At 52.6% G+C, this 19,623-nt stretch overlaps 1 protein-coding gene across 1 annotated transcript; it reads right to left on the bottom strand.

Annotated features, from left to right (window-relative positions):
* Positions 1-11,671: 11,671 nt before the first annotated feature.
* On the bottom strand, positions 11,672-19,264 carry Mrpl23 (mitochondrial ribosomal protein L23). Its single transcript, XM_036196017.1, is given in 5 exon segments — positions 11,672-11,890; positions 14,976-15,049; positions 15,594-15,676; positions 16,617-16,739; positions 19,212-19,264. Coding segments are annotated over 5 exon segments (432 nt in total). The 5' UTR covers positions 19,229-19,264; the 3' UTR covers positions 11,672-11,755.
* Positions 19,265-19,623: the final 359 nt, after the last annotated feature.

The following is a 19,623-nucleotide window of genomic DNA, read 5'->3' as shown; positions in this document are numbered from 1 at the left end:
CAGGTGGCCCAAGGCTCAGGGCCAGCTCCCCTAAAGACCCCGCTGAGTACTCTTGATGGAGACTCAGCCACCCCAACAAATGGGATCCTATGTCTAATGGAAGGAACCAGAACACAGAAACCTCTGGGGCAGGGGGGTGCTGTCCTTTGAATTAATAGTCCCAGACCCTCCAGAATTCAGTGGGTAGGGGCTGGGGATACAGCTCTGTAGGTAGAGTGATTGCCTAGTATATATGAAACCCTAGGTTTGATCTCCTGCACTGCATAAACTGGATATGGTGGCACATGCTTGGAATCTCAGAACTGGGGAGATAGAAGCAAGATAATGTGATGTTCAAGGCCATCTTCAGCTTTATAACAAGTTCAAAGTCTGTCTCAAAAATGAAACAACAAAAACCAAAGAACGTGGGGCGGGGAAAAACATCATATAGCTCTCTATATGACCCCAAGATCTTGGGACCCCTGATCTCTACCTTGGGGATAGGGTCACACTCACCCAAGCCCCGTACAGACTCCCCCATAGCCCTACATGACATACTAACTTGGGCGGGTTGGGCAGAAAAGGCAGGGTACACATGGCCAAGCAGGACTTCCAAAAACCCAGTACACACTTCTCCCAAACTTGGCTGTGTCTCTCTTATCATCCACCCCACTGAGGAGACATCATAGGCCTGAGGCTACTGTTTGCCTGTCCCTCTCAGGGTTGCCAGGACAACGATACAGAGACCCAAGAAGGAGTCATATCTCAGAGGTGACCGAATGGTGCTGGAAGCCCAGTGCTAACATCAGGTGCCCTGTACCCTCTTAGGATTCTCATACCCTGGCACCAGCCCTTCCAGACCCACCAAGAATATTCCATGAGCTCCATAGGCAAGCACGTGGCTCAGTATGCCAGACTAAGTCAGCCAGACTGGCGCCAGCTCTTAAGCCCCATGTCCCCACCTGGTCACCCTGTCCTTCTTTGGAACTTCTGGCCACTTAACTCTCAGGTCCAGTTTCCCAAATGGGAGCGCCCTGACCTTTTCCTCTATCTCCCCACAACTCCACAAAGAAGGGTGTTTGTATCTGGCACCCCTATCTATAATGCTTTTTTTCTACATCCTGGGGTCTTTCCAGTCTTTAATCCCCACAGTTGTTCATTGCAGTCAGTGGGTAGGGACCCTAGGGTAGGAAGAAGAGCTTGTGAGGAAGCAGGAACATGTAAGGAACACTGCCCTGTTTCTTATCCAGGTCATGAGTGAGAGAGCATACCTGGAGAGCTAGGCGACCCTCTCAGTCTCTTTCTGGGGGCCTTGCAGGTTTTATAGCATGGGGGTCCCAAGAAATAGTCCCTGAAATCTCCCAGTGTCTGGCAATGAGAAGCACCATTCTGCCTGGGGCCATATTGATGGACAGGAACAACTGTGAACACTCCAAGAGGTACTTCTATTTCAGCAGAGGGCGGCTGGGGCGGGCTTCCCACCATCTCGAGGGCCATCCGATATTTTCGGATAAAGGACATTCCTGGCATCCTTCATCACCCTCCTTGGGCAGCTGTTGGCTCCTTTTATCCCAGCACAAGTGGCTACGTCCTCCTCAAACCCCAAAGGAGGCTCGGAACACATACTTTTCCCGTTATGTACCGGCCGAGGGGCCAAGGAGGATTTAGCTCGGGTGAGGCCCAGGGCCCAGCAGGCAGGGGATGTTCTGGGAGGTGAAGACAGGCCCAAATGGGGAGAACAGCTGCTCCTAACCCGAGAGGGCCTGCTGAACCTCGAGCCTGGGATTTATTTTTAGGAGACCCCCCTTCCAGAATGTAGGCTGCCTCAAACCCAAGGACACAGAGACAAACTCAGAATGTTCACACACCAGGATACCCCAGTATCTGAACAGCCCCTCAAATCCAAGAGTGCCCAGTGGGTTGTCTGGTTCTGGTCTCTGGGACAAGTAGGCCAGTCCTTTGGGTATAGTTTCCAGTGGTACATTCATGCACAACCACACCTTAGCATGAGCCCCAATGTCCCCTGAACCCCCAGACCCAGGCCAGGTGCTTCTTCCCCTGAGATGTGCATCAGCCACTCATTTAAGTCCAAATCAGCTGAGTTGTGGCATAGGGGAAGTCAGAGTCCTGCAGTCAGGGTACCTATGTCCCAACAATAGGACCGCTGGAGGCTAAGGAAGGGGACACCTTCTGGGAGAGAGTCAAGTGACAGAAGTATGGAGAACATCAGGGTGAAGCCCCAAAGCCGCAGAGACCCAGCAGAACCCTGAGACCTCCAGGGTCCCTGCCAGCTTCAGAACAATGATACTGCTTCCACATGGGGCCCTTCTAGTTACCTCCAGCTCAATGAGAGTTTGCTTTTGGGGCTGGGCATAGTGTGGTGGAATGCCTTAAGACCTGGAGTCTTCCTTCAGGAAGCAGGATGTCCCAGGGGTCTGAATAGGCCTTAAGGATTGGACTTTACAGTTCTTCCAAAGTCCACCATCCTGAGAATAGAATCACTCCAACTGGCATGTCAGTTGGTCTTGGTGACTGGGCAGGCTGGCCACGCCACCTCGTGGTCGGGGGCTGGGCCGGCACAAAGGGAGGCTCCCTTTCCATGCCAGCAGGAGCAGTGCCAGCTCTGAGGAGCAGTTTGTCCATGAGATGCCCATGCCTGGCCACATTCTGCCACACCGTGGCCATTGGGAGGAAAGGACAGGGACCAGGCTTGGCAGGGAGTCATTGAGGCTTTGCCTAACTCCTGGATCCACTGGGACAGAGGACAGGGGTTAGGCATTAAGGGAATAGGAACCCTGGGAATGGATCACCCTATTATTTTTCTTCTGCCAGCCAGGACCCCATGTGGCTGGCATTACAATACCACACGTTTTGTTTTATTTTGGTTTCAACAATACTGGGGGTTGAACCTAGGGTCTGTTATATGCCAGGCAAGTGATCTACTAACTGAGCTATATGCCCAGCTTATTACATGCTCTCTTGTAATTACTGTTGCTTATTGTTTTGTTTTAAGACAGTGTCTCATGTCTTCTAAGCTGGCTTTGAAATCACTACGAAGGTGAGGCTGGCCTCGAACTCTTGATCCTTGTGTCCATCTCCTAGGTGCTGGGATTACTGGCCTACTTCACCATGTCTAGCCTTCATGACACATTTTATACAAAGAAGAACCTCGCAGTCATAAGGCCAGCAACGTAGAGTGGAAACTGGACTCTTGACTTAGGCCGTGTCTCCCTTCCAGAAGCCCCCGTCTTCTCTTGGCCCCCAACAGCCCAAATGCTCCCTGAACAATGGGCGCTCCATGGCTAGATTCTGGCTGTTGTCTGTTTTGTTTTCTTTAGTCTTTTGAGGTGGCAGTCCCACTATGTAGCCCAGGCTGGCCTTGAACTTCCTAAGTGTGGGATTCATGGTTGTGTCTCATGCTCAGTTTGTGACTGCTGTCTACTAGACACTAGAAGCCAAGCCAGGGGCGGGGGGGGGGACGACAAGGGGGTGTCATTCCCACCCTTGTGGGCACCTAAGGTGTTCCATAAACTTTCATAAGAGCCTTTAGGCCAGATCCCCCACGTATCCTCAGAAACTGAGAGATGACAAGCTGAGGGATGGCAAGCCGGGCGACCAGAGGGCCACCCTGAAATGCTCAAAGCTTCAGGAGGTAATCTGTGGCCCTAGTGAATGGTCCAGTGGGGAGTGGGGGAGGGGTTGCACTTTCTCATCCAGCAAAGGCAAAGCACAGAAACAGCAGACCCTGTCTGTGCCTGCCGCCTGGCCGGCTTTCCTAATGAGCTGTTTCCAGGCCCTTTGATCTGGGGCTTTAACGACACCCCCTACCCAGGAGCCTCTCATCCTGCCTGCAGCCTGCACAAGGCTTATTATCCAGACCCGATGACCTGACCGGCCTGGGACCAGCCTGGCTGCCACCTGGGGTGGACACTAAGGGCTCTTGTTCCCTTGTGGGGGAGGATGTTCCTTTTGGGTCCAGGGAAGGGTCTGTGAGGATAGATTGTCCCCAGAGTCACCTGGGCATCTCTATGCCTGAGGTTGGATTCTCTGACCAATGTCCTCTTTACTTCTCATCATTTAGGGCCTGCTGGGAACTTTCACAGATGCATACAATGTAGCCCAGGTCTGAGGGCTCTTCACTCACTTGAACAGTACACTCCATTGGAGCTTGGGGGCTATCCTGCAGGCCAGCCCCTTGTTCTCTCCTGGAGCTTATTCAGAGTAACTGCTGGGTCAGCAGCCTCTTGTCCATTTCCCAAGACGTCTGTCCATCGGGCAGAAGCTTCCCCCTTCACCTTGCCTCTTCCTAGGCAGACCGCAGACCGTCGCTCTGGTTGGCTCCTTTGATCTTGGCAGCCATGTTGAACTCCTCTGGCCATGGCTATGCCTCAAGAAGCAGTGAGCCACCCCAGGCTGGGCAAAGTGAGCCTTTGGAACTCATGGGGACTGAGTAGGACCAGCTATCCCTGATGGGGGTGGCAAACATGTAGTGAGACCTGAGGGGAAGGGTCTCACAGTTTGAGGTGACCCTCCCCCCAGGGCATCCCTCAGTCACTTGTGAACACACTTAGACACACACTGGCGGGAAACGAGGCCTCTGTGCACTGGTCTCGGCCCTCCCCCTTTCTGGCAGCAGGCTTAGAGTTTTATGAGTGCCACAAATCAGGTGTCACACAGTTTGGGGCTGACATGGTTTTTATAAGAATTATTTAAGGCCCTAGCCGCCACTGAGGTCCCAGGGAGAACTGGGGTAGGGAACGTCCAGCTGTTTGGCCCATGGAATTCCAAACACTTCATAAAGTAAAGGTAGAAAGTGAAAAGGGGGGTTCCCCAAAACTGCGAGGGCCAAGCTCATACTCTCAATCCTAAGGGCCAGCCTGGGAGGCCCTGGCTCTGAGCTATAGCAGGAAAGTGAGAGCCATGGAGTTTGAGAATTTGTCCCACTAGCCGCCAACAACACCCCAAAGTTTCCCACCCCCAGGACATTCTTTGAATTCTGGGGACAGAAGTCAGGCCCCTCCTAGTGATCTTTCAAATTTCCATTATCCAGCCAGGACTTCCTAGGTTCAATGGACAAACTTCTGCAGGTCTGGTCTGTGCCAGGGACTCAATGGTGCACCCCAAGTTTTGCTGGCTTGACCTAATAATTCAACAGTTCTTAACCTGTGGGTCCCCACCATCAGAAAACACAAATTTCTGATGATCTTAGGAACTGAGACACTGTTCAGTAGCAAAATTACCGTATGAAGTAACAATGAAGTACTTTTACTGTTGGGGCCGTCACAACATGAGGAACTGTATTAAAGAGTCACAGCATTAGGGAGGTGGAGAACCGCTGCACTAAGTGTTATACATTGTTTGACTGATGAATTAAACTAGTTAAGGGCAGCCCTGAAAGGCTAGTTAAAGATCCAGCGGTTAGTAGAGGGATGGGAGGGTGGATAGCCCTAGGTATCCAAGCACACATACCCTGGGAGAACTGCTGGCCTTGTACAAGGAGGCATGAGCAGAGAGAAATAGACACAAAGACCCCCCCTCACACAGCAGTTTCTGCTCTCGTGTCCAAACTGCACCCCACCCACCCCACCCCACCCCGCCGCCTCCCCACACACATACAGAGCAACTTGTCCCAGTGATGTTGGGCACACTGCACTGATCCTTTCACAGTTGGTGCTAGCACCCACAAAGGCTAAGAGCAGACCCTGTGCTCCTCCTCCCCTGACCCCATGGCAGGGAAGGAAAGGGTGGGCTCAAAGATGCCAGGGGACTAGGGCCGGGGGCTCTCCCATTAGCTGGAAGATGATCCGCTGCCTTAAATACAGCCAGAGAAAGGAGGGAACAATTCTACCTATCAGAGGCCCTGAACCAGGCCTGGCCTCGGGAGAGCTGGTGAGTTCCTGGTACCTTGGTGGCTCTGTGGGATGCCCAGAGTGGATGTTACAGTTAGATTGGGCAAGCTCACCACCTTACCAGCCGAGCTTCACAGAGGCAGCCTCTGCCCCAGAGCCCTCATCTTTACAGAACATGCTGTGGTGGTGAACACACACAACTCCAGTACAGGCAGCCACAGGTGCCACCTCACCTCACACCACGACTTGTACGTAGAAGCTTGTAGGTAGAACATTTCAACATCTTATTCCTCTGTGAAAGGGAAGGTGGTATGGTGCCTTAGTTCTAAGGCATTTCTGAAGGCATGGCAGGGTGAGGAGGGGGCCAATTTAGTTCAGAGTAAACCTTCAGGGCCCCAACCCTACAAAGGCTGACCACCTGATGAAGTAGGAGGTGGCAGATAGAGGGTGAAAGTACAGGGCAGGGACTGGTCTGGAGTGGGGATGAGTGCAGGCACCAGGGCAGCTTTCTTCATCGGCCATAACAGCAGAACTCCAGCACCCTCAGAGGCTGGAGCCAATCAAAGCCAGATGTGACAGCAACAGAAAAACCTTATTTACAAAGAAATAATGAAGCCATTTGGGGGATTGGTGCTGGGGGTGAGCTCAGACAGGGGGTGACCAATGCAGACACTGAGCAGGTTCCTCATGGGCAGGCCCGGGTGAAATGGGGGTCTGTTGGTCCCTTAGTGGCCTCACTGCTGCAAGGCTGAGCTAGTGGGAGTCAAGTAAGGTCCTTGGGGAGGCCTTCTCCCTTTGTCTCTGGAAACTCTATGCCTGAGGGTGGATCAGGGGCAGAAAGTGGTAGAGGGAAAACTGTAACAACCCCCACCCCACCCCAACAACCCCCACTACTACCTCTGCTACCACCACCACAAAAAAAAAAAAAAAAAAAAGGCAGCACAGGCCTTGCCAAGAGTCCCAAAAACTGGGTAGAGGCACAGTACAGGTAATTCTTTGTCTGTATATGTGGGGGGCTCTTTCATTAGGACTTGGGGCTCTTCGATTAATTTAGCCAGTCCCAGGTATCCTACTTTCTCAGCACTAGAAATATAAGCATGTTCTACCGTGCCTAACTTTTTACAGGGGTCCAAGGGAGCTAACACAGATCCTCATGTTCTACAGCAAGTACTTTATACACACTGAGCCATCTCCCCAGGCCCAGGAGGATAATACTTTACAGCTGGTTCCAGAGTAGGGGCAAGGACCTGTGGGTCCATCAGCTGCTTCTTCAACCTTGTACAGAAATCCTGCTATCTCCTGAGGCTTGAGCTCAGAGTGATGCCTGAGGAAGCCCACAACCAAAGCAGCCACTGGGATGGTGAGCTCAAGCCTGGAGACAAGGGTGGGGGTCAGGGAAGAGACCATGTTCACAGGACAGCAGTATCCTTGGCTGTCCACTGGGACTAAGGAATAAAAACACATGTCCACACACAAATTCGAATAGCAGTGTCAGTCACAAGGGCCAGATGGTTGAAAAACTTGTGAGCCCACTAAGTCACAAACAAAATGTAGTCCACCCATACCACAAAATACTACCCAGTCCCAAAAAAAGAAGAAAATCCTGTCCTCTGCCACAGACTAGATGGACCTGAACCAGCCATAGGAAAGACAGAGCCTCTGTATTACCGTTCATGTGATGTTCCTAGAATTATCACATCCACACGGACAGGAGAAGGTAAGATGCAGGGCCAGTGGCTAAGGAGGGTAATGGGGGGGGGGGGGCGGCCCACAGCTAAGGGATGAGAGTTTGTTAAAATGTGCGTAACTCTGGCAACACACTCAAAGCTACTGAATCACATACTGACAAACAAAAAACAAAAAAACACCACACACACACACACACACATACTGACATTCAGTCTGTGCAGTGCAAAGCACAACTCTGTAAAGCTGTTTAAAGGCAGAAACAATAGGGCGGGGGGGGGGGGGGGGGGGACAATGTTGAGCAGGAAAAGCCACCTGAGACCAAACCTGATAAGCTCAGTGTGATCCCCTTAGAAGCAGAGAATGAACTCCCTCCCAAAACCGGTCCTCTGATCTCCACACCCCTTCACACATAATAAATAAGTAAATACAATTTTACTGTATTTTCAGGAGTTTTAGTGTCTATGTGTGCATCTGTGTGGTGCACACGAGAGAACCCCTGTATAGCTCTGAGGCTCTGGACCCCCCTGGAGCTAGAGCAGCCTGATGTGAGTGCTAGGAACCGAACCCAGGTCCTCTACAAGAGCAGCATATGCTCCTAACTGCTGAGCCGTTTCTCAGTCCAATCAACATAATTTAAAATCAAAGGCACACATTGATGTCCCAAGGCCAGCTCTCTCCTGCCCAGGGTAACAAAATGAGGGAACAGCCCTCTCACCAGACCTGAGAGCACCCTGCCCTCATCCTCTGTACTAACCTGCTGGCATGCCGCCCACTTTCTGGGGTTCTTAGTTGTCTCCACAGTCCCTCTCTCCTGCCCTCACATTCAGCTGATGTCATTAGAATCACCAGGGTGGGGGATGTGCACTTTCTTTGAGGGTTATTACAGAGAAAAGAGACACTGAGTCACAGGGAAGCCAGTCCCTGGAGCCCTTACCCAGGGACACAGAAAGGGACACTGAGTCACAGGGAAGCCAGTCCCTGGAGCCCTTACCCAGGGACACAGAAAGGGACACTGAGTCACAGGGAAGCCAGTCCCTGGAGCCCTTACCCAGGGACACAGAAAGGGACACTGAGTCACAGGGAAGCCAGTCCCTGGAGCCCTTACCCAGGGACACAGAAAGGGACACTGAGTCACAGGGAAGCCAGTCCCTGGATCCCTTACCCAGGGACAGAGATGAACTTGCTAAGGCACAGGCTGGTCTTCCCCTCCTGATCCTTCAGATGGGGAGAGGGACCTGGGGGTCAGAGAGGAGACACCCAGCCTGTTCCTCTCAGAGAACAGTGTGTGCCTGGGGTTGTGGGCAGCCTCAGACAGGGCCAGGGCCCTTTTCCTGACTTCCAGAGCAACCCATCCCAGGCCACAACCTGTGGATTTCTCAGGCCACATCCATGGTGTGTTAAGCAAGGCTGGGCTTTCCGGCCAGTTCTGGTTAGCCAGACAAGAAGCACTCTGTGAAGATGAGCCTCACAGGCCCAGAGGGGCCAGCAGGGCACACGGACACCAGAGGGGGTACAGAAGCTTTAGGACCCCTCAAGTGACTGGGGCAGGCCATCTCCTTAAGCTCGACCAGACAGGCTTACTCTCTGTGGTTCATGAGGTGTGCATGTATGTGTGCATGTACACTTGCACACAGCCTGCTGAAGCAGCTCACACCCCAGCCTTCTGTCCCCTGTCTTGAGCATCCCTTTTGGGGCTGAGTCTGTGAGGTTCCAGGAGTTTAGAAGGGCCTCCCTTGAGGCTCTGCCCTTATGCAGCTCCTCTAGAATTAGGAGGCTTATGAGCATGAGGAGAGACGGCAAAAGGGTCTGGCAACAAGGAGGAGGTGACCCTGTCTTCATGTCCCTGGTCACTTGCCCACCTAGGCTGTCTATACCCTAGGGGACTTGGCTCTATACTAGAGTGACTACTGCACCCCAGAGCACCCCAGCTGCCCTACCCAGGAGCCTCCTGGGCATGGGGGAAGCAAGCACCAGCAACTAGAGGCCCCTGCCTCCTCCCCTGGCTAGAAGAGTGGGCTGTAGCCTGGGCCTGTGGGTGGTGGTGGTGGTGGTGGTGGTGGTGGGTGGGTGTGTGTGTGTGTGTGTGTGTGTGTGTGTGTGTGAGAGAGAGAGAGAGAGAGAGAGAGAGAGAGAGAGAGAGAGAGAGAGAGAGAGAGAGAGACTGGGGCAAAGCTGGTGGGGGACTGAGGCAGCCAGCAGGACATGATGAAGAGTGACCTTGGCCCCCAGGGCTGTCTGTGCCCCTGTGGAGATTGTGAACAGTTCCTTGTGCATGCAGCGTGAAAGATGGGATTCCTCCTCCCCCAACAGTGAGGGTCCTCCGTGCCCGGGGCCCCATGAATTATTTCTCTAAGGAAAATACAGTTCTCCTGCCCACTTCCTGACCTTCCCCATCCTCTAAATCAACACTTGAAGGGTGCTTTTGCTGGCCTTCAGGCTTCACCAGCATGCTCTCCACCCCCATCCCCCCAGCTCTGCACTCCAGTAGGGGTGGGGCTGAGTACCGACTCCATCTCAGGGGGCCCCAAGCCCTGCTCAGAACCCACAGCCCACAGCCGAGCCACGTTGCAGAGCACAGATTCCAATCCAGGCAGACAGGCGCCCAGAGACAGGGGCAAGATGGCACATGAGCACATGAGTGTTGAGACTGGGCTGTCCCCAGCATCTGGTGATACCACGACTGCTCCCCAAATCTCTAAGCAAACTTCCTCCTTAGAATTCAATTTCACACCAAGACACACTCACAATCAGAATCATTGAGACAGTCATAATCACAATCACACACACTTAAAAGACATATACACACTGAGACACACCCAGAGACAGAGGCAGTCACATACACACTGATACATTCAGACACACACGACAGTTTGACACACAGACACACACACACCGACAGTTTGACAGAGTTACAGACACACACTGACACAGTCACAGACATATAGTCACACTCACACACATAGTCTAATGACCACAATGACACATAGTCACAGTCACATTCAAACACACACTGAAACAGTTTCAGATGCATACACTGACACAGAGTCACAGTCACAGGATCAGACGCATATGCTCTGAGATACAGTGTACTCTCAGATGTATTAACACCGGACACAGTGTATTAACACAGACAGAGACACTTCATTTACAGACCCATACAACTAGTCAATGACATGACAAACACTCTGACACCTAGACACAATCATATACAGACACAGTTACAAATATAAACTGGGGCTTAGTGGCACACTCCTTTAATCTCAGTACTCGGGAAGCAGGGGTATTGAGTTTGAGACCAGCTTGGTCTACAAAGCAAGTTCCAGGACAGCCAGGGATACACAGAGAAACCCTGTCTTGAAAAACCAAAACCCAAACAAACAAACACACAAACTCAGGCATCAATGCTGAAAAATAATCAATAGACACACACTCTCAAGATTCCAGTCAACACAGCTAAAGGTGCATGACTTTGCTCTTTAAAAAATCTTGAAAATTACTGCCTGTGTAGGTATGATGGGTATGTGGGGGCAGGTGTGCTACCCGTATGTGTGGAAATCAGAGGACAATTTTGTGGCGCCTACTTTGTCTATCCACCTGGGTTCTGGGGATCAAACTCAGGCCTCCAGGCTTAAAGGGAAGTATCTTTATCTAGCAATCAATCCTGCTGGTCCTCTGCGCCTTGTAATCTCTGTCCCTGTACTCATACTGGCTCCACTCTGCTCTTTCATGCCTCACCACCCATAGCCTCTGGTCATGGTGGCCTGGCTGTCTCCTTTCAATGACACAGCCCCTGGAGCCTGCAGATCTGCCTCTGATCTCCCTTATGCCCTTCCACATCCTTCCTGCTCACCATCCCTCTCTGGTCCTTCCTGCCATTGTATCCCACCAAAACCTGCCTGGACAGGCGATTCCCTCCTCCCCCCAATGAGGACTGCAACGTGGGACTGTTTCCTGGGGCTCACACACTTGCCTGACAGTGGGCCTCTGCTCCCACAGAGCCCCCTGAGCTGTCCTATCAGTTATGAATGTCCATACTGCTGTCTATGCCCCCAGAATGCTGACCTGCCTCAGGCTCTACCCACTGCCAGGCCTCCTGCACCACATGTGTCAGAGACCCAGAGGTGCCATCCATGACAGAAAGCAAAGTGTCCAGCTCTTTTTCCACAAAGGATTTTTATTTGGGTTTGTCAGAACCACTGTGCTCACTAGGTCTGTGGCCCAGCCCCTGTTATCACAGGTCACAGGCCAAACCAAGAAGGGATACCAGGGCACCGGTTGCTGCTCTGCCTCTGCTGCTGAGGCTCCTCTTCCTCTGCAAAACTGGGCTCTTTCTCAGGAAAAAGATCTGGAAAGGTGAATGTCTGCCCATGGGCCTGGAGAGAAAAACAGGGGGCTTAGTTGAGAGACTGAGGCTGACCTTCCCATCACTCAGAGGAATTTAATGCCTAGAGGCTAGCAGTCCTGGACCCTGGATGACAAACAGGATGATGAGCCACCAGTGTCTCTAGGCAGGGTTCCTGCTGGGAAAACAAACACCTTGCAGGCCAGCCCTCCGACCTTTATCTATCAGCGGCAGGCTATTCCCGGACAATGGCCCTTTTCATGGACATTATCTCTTTACAGGGGTCTGCACCAGTCCGAGGCTCATTAAAAGCAGTCCAGCAAAGGCCCATTCACCAGGCGGCAGCCCGTGGAACTGGGGGCAGGAACTAGGAGCAGAAAAACAGGACACAAATGACGTCTGGTGCCATGCTAAAACTTTTTCCATCCAAAATATCTAAAGGCCTTCAGCCACATTAAAGGCCGCCCTCCTCCAGGCTCCGAACTTGGCAAATAAAACGTACAGAGAAACCTACATACGCAGCAGTCTATAAATCAAGTCTGGCTTTGCAAATTAACTGCTTTTACGTCTTTCACTAGAAGTTCAGAGTGTGTCAGCATGGCCACGTCCCAGCCTGGGGCCCCAAGAACGTGGGCCAGCACCAGTGAAGGCCTTGGGAGGGGAATGAGCCAGCTCTGCAAGGCTCTAAGCAGATACAGGGCTGGGAGGCTCACTTGCAGCCTGCCAACATCTCCAAGATAAGAGGTGTAAGAGGAAAGGGCCACAAAAGGGCCAACCCAGAGGCAGAGAGACCCCTCTTGTCTCACATGGAGACAAACAGGGAGTTCTGCATCTGGGGCACCTCAGTAAATTCGGTCAGAGATGTGCACTTGGCCTCCAAAGATTTGCTTTGGGACTGGGCATGTATTTTACTTGGTAGAGTTCCTGCCTAGCATGACTGAGGCCCCGGGTTTGATCTCCAGTACCACAAAAACTTTGGGTGGTTCATGCCGGGTGCTGTAATCAGCACTGGGAGGTCAAGGCAAGAGAATCAGAAATTTAAGGTCACCCCTGGCTACACAAGGAGACCGAGGCCAGACTGGGCTATAAGATGAGACCCTATTTGAAAAATAAAAAAGGGGAGGCAGTAGCTTGTAAGCAGAGCTGATGGCCCATCTAGAGTTGACAGCTGTGTTTGGTGGCAGCTGAAACTCAAAATGATAGCCTGAGGTCCAGAGACTGAGATAAGACAGCCTCTGCGGGTAGGTATTGGGAAAGAACAGAGACAACCAGTAAGGGACCCGTTTCACCATCTACGGGCGCCCCTATGACTGCTCTGAGGACTATCTCTAGAGATAATGACTTCATACTTTTAAAAAAATGTAGCCACCCGCCCTCCAAGGAGGGAGAGCCGGTTTTGAGCGGCCCAAGGCAGGAAAGGAAAAAAGGCCAAAAGTGGAGAAGCCAGTCCTGACTCCAGTAATCCCAGGGCCCCAAAAGCCATTGTTGGACTGGACTGTGCCTGCCCATAGCATTTATCCTGGAACCTAGGGCTCAGGGGCTGTATGCACCACTCAGTCAAACACCATTCTGTGTAAACATGGTCAATGCACTTTTTGTTATGTGGGGACTGAGAGCTTGCTAAGGCTCCCTCCCCACCCGACCAAAAAGATGTTTATCAGGTTGTCAGAAGAAAAATGTGGACGCCCACCACGTGGGACCCGCCTTTCCCCTTCCACACTCACAATGAACTGTCTCTCTCTGGTTGCCCCTTCCTGAGCCTCACAATACAGTTACCAGAAGCCCCCACCCCCAAAGGACACGCTAGAAGACAAAGAAAGTCTTTGCAGATACAGCCGGGAAGTCCCAAACACTAACCATTTCTAGACTGGAACTGGGAAGGGGGTGCATTACAAATTTTAATTCTGATCGAGAAGCCTTGCCCAGTGGGGACACGATGGGTCCCCATTTATCATGATTTCACAGAGGAAGGAGGCATGCCTGGTGGCAGCTGCAGACGCCAGATCTAAGAACTACCGTCCAGCTTTCATGAGTGTGGTGGGGCTGAGGGGGGAAATGTAGGGGCTCAGATGTCTCAAAAGCCACTTGTAACCATAGCTGTCTCTGAAGTGACTTGTGGCAAATGTCAGCATATGGATGTGGCCCCACAGGCCATGACAAAGACAGATGGGTGGATTCAACACCAGTGCACAAATGCACACACACACAGGCCTTCAGACAGCCTAGGCCTTCTTTTCCCACCTGCGTGGCTGATTTTGTGCACAGCAAATATTAGACCCTGTTTAGAACAACTGTGGATCTTTTTTCAGCAAAGCTGCCTTCCTCACAGGGTCTTTGAACAAACAACCATCCAGCCTGGGGTGGGGTAGGAGGAGCCCATTCTCAATAGCATGACTGCCATCTAGTGGCCAGCTGTGGCAGCTGTGCTCCCTGGAGGGCTGTTTACACAGAAACTGGAGAAATTGGAGGAAACCCCCCTGTGGGGTTCAAGCAGTGGGGGGCTAGTTAATGGACCCTGCCGAGTGGACTCTTCCAGGCAAGATTCCCAGGGGCCAAAGGGGATTCTACTTGGACACTAAGACCGAAGGGTGGTGGTTTAAAATCTGGCCTCAAAGACCACCGTGGGTCTAGGAGAGAGGCAAAGAAAAGAGGGCTTGAAAATGCATACTTCCAGGCAAGTCTGTATCTCAGTGAATAAAGACCCCAGGCAAGGATGAGGTGAAATGGCTTTGGAGCCTGTCATGATTAGACTGACTAACAGCAGAATGTGCAGGGCCCTTGTGCCCCAGACATCTTGACCTCTTCACTGCATCGGACTCCTACAGGGAACATCAACTGTGCATTAGGCCCAGGATCTGCCCAAGGCCGGGACCTCACAGAGCTGTGGCTTTCCACATTCACCTTCTGATTTGTTTTCATCAAACACAAAGCCAAGCCTTTAACACAACGTAACGAATGGACTCAGTGAGCTCGGCCGGCCGAGGTGCACTAGGACCTGGGCTTCTTCTCCCTTCCCAGGTCTCCAGGTCTAGGCTTCACAAAGGTGGAGTGCTTTGCACAAACAGCCCCAGGACGCAGCTGTGACAAGGAGCAGAAACAGGGCTGCTCTCACTCACCAGCTGCACGTAGGCCACTTTGTAGTCTGGCTTCTTGATCCTTACATTCTTGTAGTTTCTCCTCCTGTTGGAGCCTGTGAGGGGACAGCAGACCCTGCCTTAGTTCCTGGTCCCTGATCAGCCCCCACAGTCTAGGAACCATTTTCCAGCAAGGCACAGGATATCATCTGGAGATCGGGGTTTCAAAGGGTAGATTGTACACCAAGAGGGGTCTCAGACAGACCTCCCATTAGTGCCACTGAAACCAGTTCCTATGTTTAAGTAAAAATAGTCTTTGAAAACAGAAATGACAGCAAAAGAGTTTAAAAGAATAAAAGGACCTCTTTTCTCTCTGGTGAAATGGAGCTTCTCTAGGGAGGGCATTTCTCAGGAGGTAGCACTGCCAACCAGCCCTGGGCACTGGCCCTGTCACTGAAGGGCCACATCAGGGTCTACTATAGGAGGAGACTGTGGAGACCAACATTTCAGGGTCACAGCTAAAAGTGTTGGGGACCTTCAACGGACTATAAGGAAAGGGGCTGGGAGCAGACTTCTACCAAGTCCCTCATGCCTCAGTTTCCCCTCATGGGGAGTATGGAGACACCATGCAGTAGGCAAGAAACCAACAAAGGTACCCACCATGCTGTACCCGCGTGCGCACTGCAGCCACAGGAATGTTATAAATTTGCTCCAGGTAATTCTAGAGATCCACCCTGGTCATCCTGGAGGAGACAGAAAGAAAACAAGTCTGAGCTAAGCCTAGATAAGAGATACAGAGAAAGATATCCTACCCAGGGATTAAGGGTAACAATTCAGAAGTAGCTGTGGCCAGATGAGGCTAGGCGCCAGTACTGTCCTCTCTCCAGACACCAGGATAAGTTAGGGCAATGACAGCTTGGTTTCATCAGCCTGGTTTACTTTTTCCTCTGTACCTGGATCCTTGATCATCACCAGGAGCCAGCTGGGTGGCCTGGTAAAATGTACACTATCAGGCCTGTCCCCAGGCTGGGTTCCTATCTGTGACTAAAGACTTGCTACTGTGGTCTACAAGTTCTGCTGGAAAGTGGCCTCTAGGACAGGGTGGATGAAGCCCACATAGGCTTTCAGCACAACTGGTCACCATAAGCTCCTGCACATGTCTGTAAGGCTGAAGAGACCCTACCCCAGCTTATATAGGTATATCTCTCTGCCCCCTGATCCTTCTTCCCCAGCTGAGGCTTTTAGGACTCAGAGCAGCACCAACAGTTCATATTGTACTGCACCACCCTAAAAAAGTGGCACACTGAACTGAGAAGGAGATGAGGAACTCAGGGCTAACAATCCAGAAGCTCTGCGAATCTCAGCATGCTCCAACCCAGCCTCCGGGGACTCCGTTCCTGGGAAAAGGATGGAGGCAAGAATTCAACAAATCTCAGGCTTTCTGTTAAGCTTTCCCCAGGTGGAGGGCGAGCCAGGAAGCCAGCCAAGAGCATGCTTGCTCTCTGGCTGCCTGAAGCTCTGCAAACACCAGGCCCCTCCACCATCCGCTGAGCAAGCAAAGTGGCCCCAGGTCTTTCCACCACAGGAAAAGCCTGGCCCTGGGGAGCTGAGCTAGAAAACAGGACGGGCCCCACATCCTGGAGGCCGCTCCCCAGCCCCCAAATTCCTCTGGGACTCACTTACTCCATGGGGATCCTGAACTGCACAGTATCTTCAGGCTGGGCAGTACCAGGCCGCACCAGCTGGATGAAGAAGTTGGCTAGGAATACACGGAGCTGGGGGCCACCCAGCTGGTAGAGGGGGTACCTGCTCAGAAGAGATTACAGGATTATGGTTACATGCTCATGCACAGAGTGCTACAGGCTCATGTGTCCACTCACACCAGTAGGGTCAAGGCAGGCCAGGGGCAGTTATACACAGGATCTGTACAAGGGACATGGAGGTCACAGGGCCTGTCCCTAATGCATGGTCTGATCAGTTTTGGGGGGCAGGAAACTTCCCAGTCTTTAGCCTCCCTTCTGGGGTGCCAGGGCTATGGACACTACAGCTTGCCTAAGGAAAGGGCAAAAGGGCAGCTTAAAACAAACAAACAAACAAACAAATAAATAAATAAATAAAACCAGGAGCTGAGGCTGATGGTGAGGCATGGTGTCAGAATAATGGCTGTCATCTCAGCTTGTAAAAACTTAAGAGAGTAAGAGCGACCCCTACTTCTAGGTGTTCCCACAGCCAGGGCGAAGGACTCCTTTACTCTCCCCGCCAGCCCAGAAGAGCCCTTGAGAGGGAGACGAACGGGCTGGGAGCTGGTGAAGACAGTGTTTCTAACACAGTGCTCTGAGCTGGCAATACCTCACTAGACTCCTAAAACTACCCAAACAGGCAGAAGCTGCTAAGGACTTGGGGTAGTCATTGTTTCTCACCATTATCAGACCTTCAGACAAAGCAGAATCTCTGCCTGGTGGCCTTGTACACCTCCCAGCCCACTGAACAGACATGGAAGTGGAGAAACTCAAGTCCAGGATGCCCAGGTGGAGGGTGGGTACACAGAACCACCTAGGGTCACACTGATAACCAGAGTTGTGACATGTGGGTCAAACCTAGGCCTGTGAAAGACTGAACTCCATGCTGATTCAGCTTTGGAGAAGTACATACTGGCTCTCAAACTCAAGAAAGAACCACACTGGAAGGACCAGGCTGAGAACACAGGGGGGTTTCAGGACAGAGTAGCAGTTGCCTGGGTTTCAGATGACTCTGAAGGTAGCCTGGTGGGAGCCTCAGAGGCAGGACCCATAGCCCAATGTTTGCCAAACTCAACGGCTCAAGAGTCAACCCAAACCGGGCGGTGGTAGCACACGCCTGTAATCCCAGCACTCGGGAGGCAGAGGCAGGCGGATCTCTGTGAGTTCGAGGCCAGCCTGGGCTACCGAGTGAGTTCCAGGAAAGGCGCAAAGCTACACAGGGAAACCCTGTCTCGAAAAAACAAAACAACAAAACAACAAAACAAACAAACAAAAAAGAGTCAACCCAGTGATCAAATCCATACACTGTTGCCAGACCAGTTGCCTGGAGATTGCTGCCAATGCCATGGTGGAGCCTCCCTGAGAGAACCTTGAACTCTGTGCCTACAGGTACAGGCAGCAAGGGGGCAGTGAGAAGACCCTGAAAGAAGGGCAGGTTCTGAAGGGGGATATGAGTGGGGCCCCACTGAGGCACAGCATAAGGACAAAATTGGGAAGACCTTCCTTAACAGTGGAAACAGGGGTACACTGCACACTAAATTCCCTAGTCTGAATCTTCAGGAACAGGACCTGAGCGCAGAGCCCCTAAGACCACACTGGAGTCATGTGCACTATGTGCAGATTTCTGTTCTCCCTAACTCTGCCCTTGCACACAAACTCTCCCCACAGACTGCCAGGTGCATCCCAAACCTGGTGACTCCCCTAGGAAACCCTGCAGCCTCCTCTTGGTCCCAGGACCCTCCCTGCGCTCCCAGCCCCGCTGCTTTTCTGAAGCCTGGCTTTTCACGGTTTCCCTAACTTAACTTCTTTCCTACTATTTTTCACAAGCACCCCAAAGAGCGTATTTCAAGTGGAACTCTTGGCTCTCCTCCCTTCACAATCTGGGAACCTGACTCCCCCCTGGTAACTAAGCTGTGACTTGCCCTAGGTAGCTCAGGTCTCATCCCTGATCTCACCCTGCCCCCCCTCCACCCATCATCCATTCACACACGGGTCCCACTAGCTCCCTGCAAAACTTGGGCGTGAGCATGAGAGCTGAACCAGACAGTCTTGTTCTGAGGACCCTGGTCCATCCTAGCCAGTCTGAAAGAAATTACACGGGTGCCCACCAGGCAATTCCTGCAACGCTCTCCCCAGCTGTATGCAAGGTTCCCCAAATCCCATCTCCATGAGAACCCCCCCCCCAAAACCCACATTAACGCTCAACCCGGGGCCACCCATCCAGTGGGTCACGTGTTCACTGAACACGTGTTTCCTGCTTAGACTGTGGGAGGCCAGCCCTGCTGGCCACGTGGAGATCTGTGAATGCAGCAACTTTTGGGGGCTTAGGCCAGGGGTGCTGCGAGCACCGGCCGTGGCTATTTGCCAGAGGAGGCCCGCGCCGTTAGCTGTGATTGACAGCCAGTACATTACACCGCGGTGGGCCTGCCGTGTGGACCCGTGAGGGAAACTGGCTGAGTGCGGGCGCCTCCTGCCCGGGCCCCGCGCCCACCCGATCTGGGCTGCGCTGCCCGCTCAGCCCGCCGACCACGTTACTCACAGCACATTCCGCGCCATGGCAGCCGCACCTACCAGGCCGGAAGGAGCGACGCCCCGCACCGTGCCCGAGCTGGCACAGCGCCCCCTCGCTTCCGGAGGCCGCGCTACCCTCTCCCTGCACCGCAGGGCCCCGCACGTTCGGTGTCCCGCAAATCCCCACCCCCACCCGTGCACCCCAAGCTGCCCGTGCACCGCCCCCGGCACAGTGCACCCTGTCTCTCCGCCTGGCACAGTGCACAGCCCCGCCCTTCATCCGGACCCGCAAAAAACCTGCGTGTACATTGTACCAGTTTTTCCCACCCAGACCCGTACACAGCAGAGTCCCGCGCACAACTCGGTGTACAATGTACCTCTCTGCTTTTCAACCTGCAAGCACCCTACACCCACCCACATGCTTCCCCACCCACAGGGGC

Source organism: Onychomys torridus, chromosome 1 (assembly GCF_903995425.1).
Source record: "Onychomys torridus chromosome 1, mOncTor1.1, whole genome shotgun sequence".
Taxonomy (NCBI): Eukaryota; Metazoa; Chordata; class Mammalia; order Rodentia; family Cricetidae; genus Onychomys; species Onychomys torridus.
The sequence above is the reverse complement of the archived record's forward strand: the minus strand, read 5'-3'. Positions and strand labels throughout refer to the sequence as shown.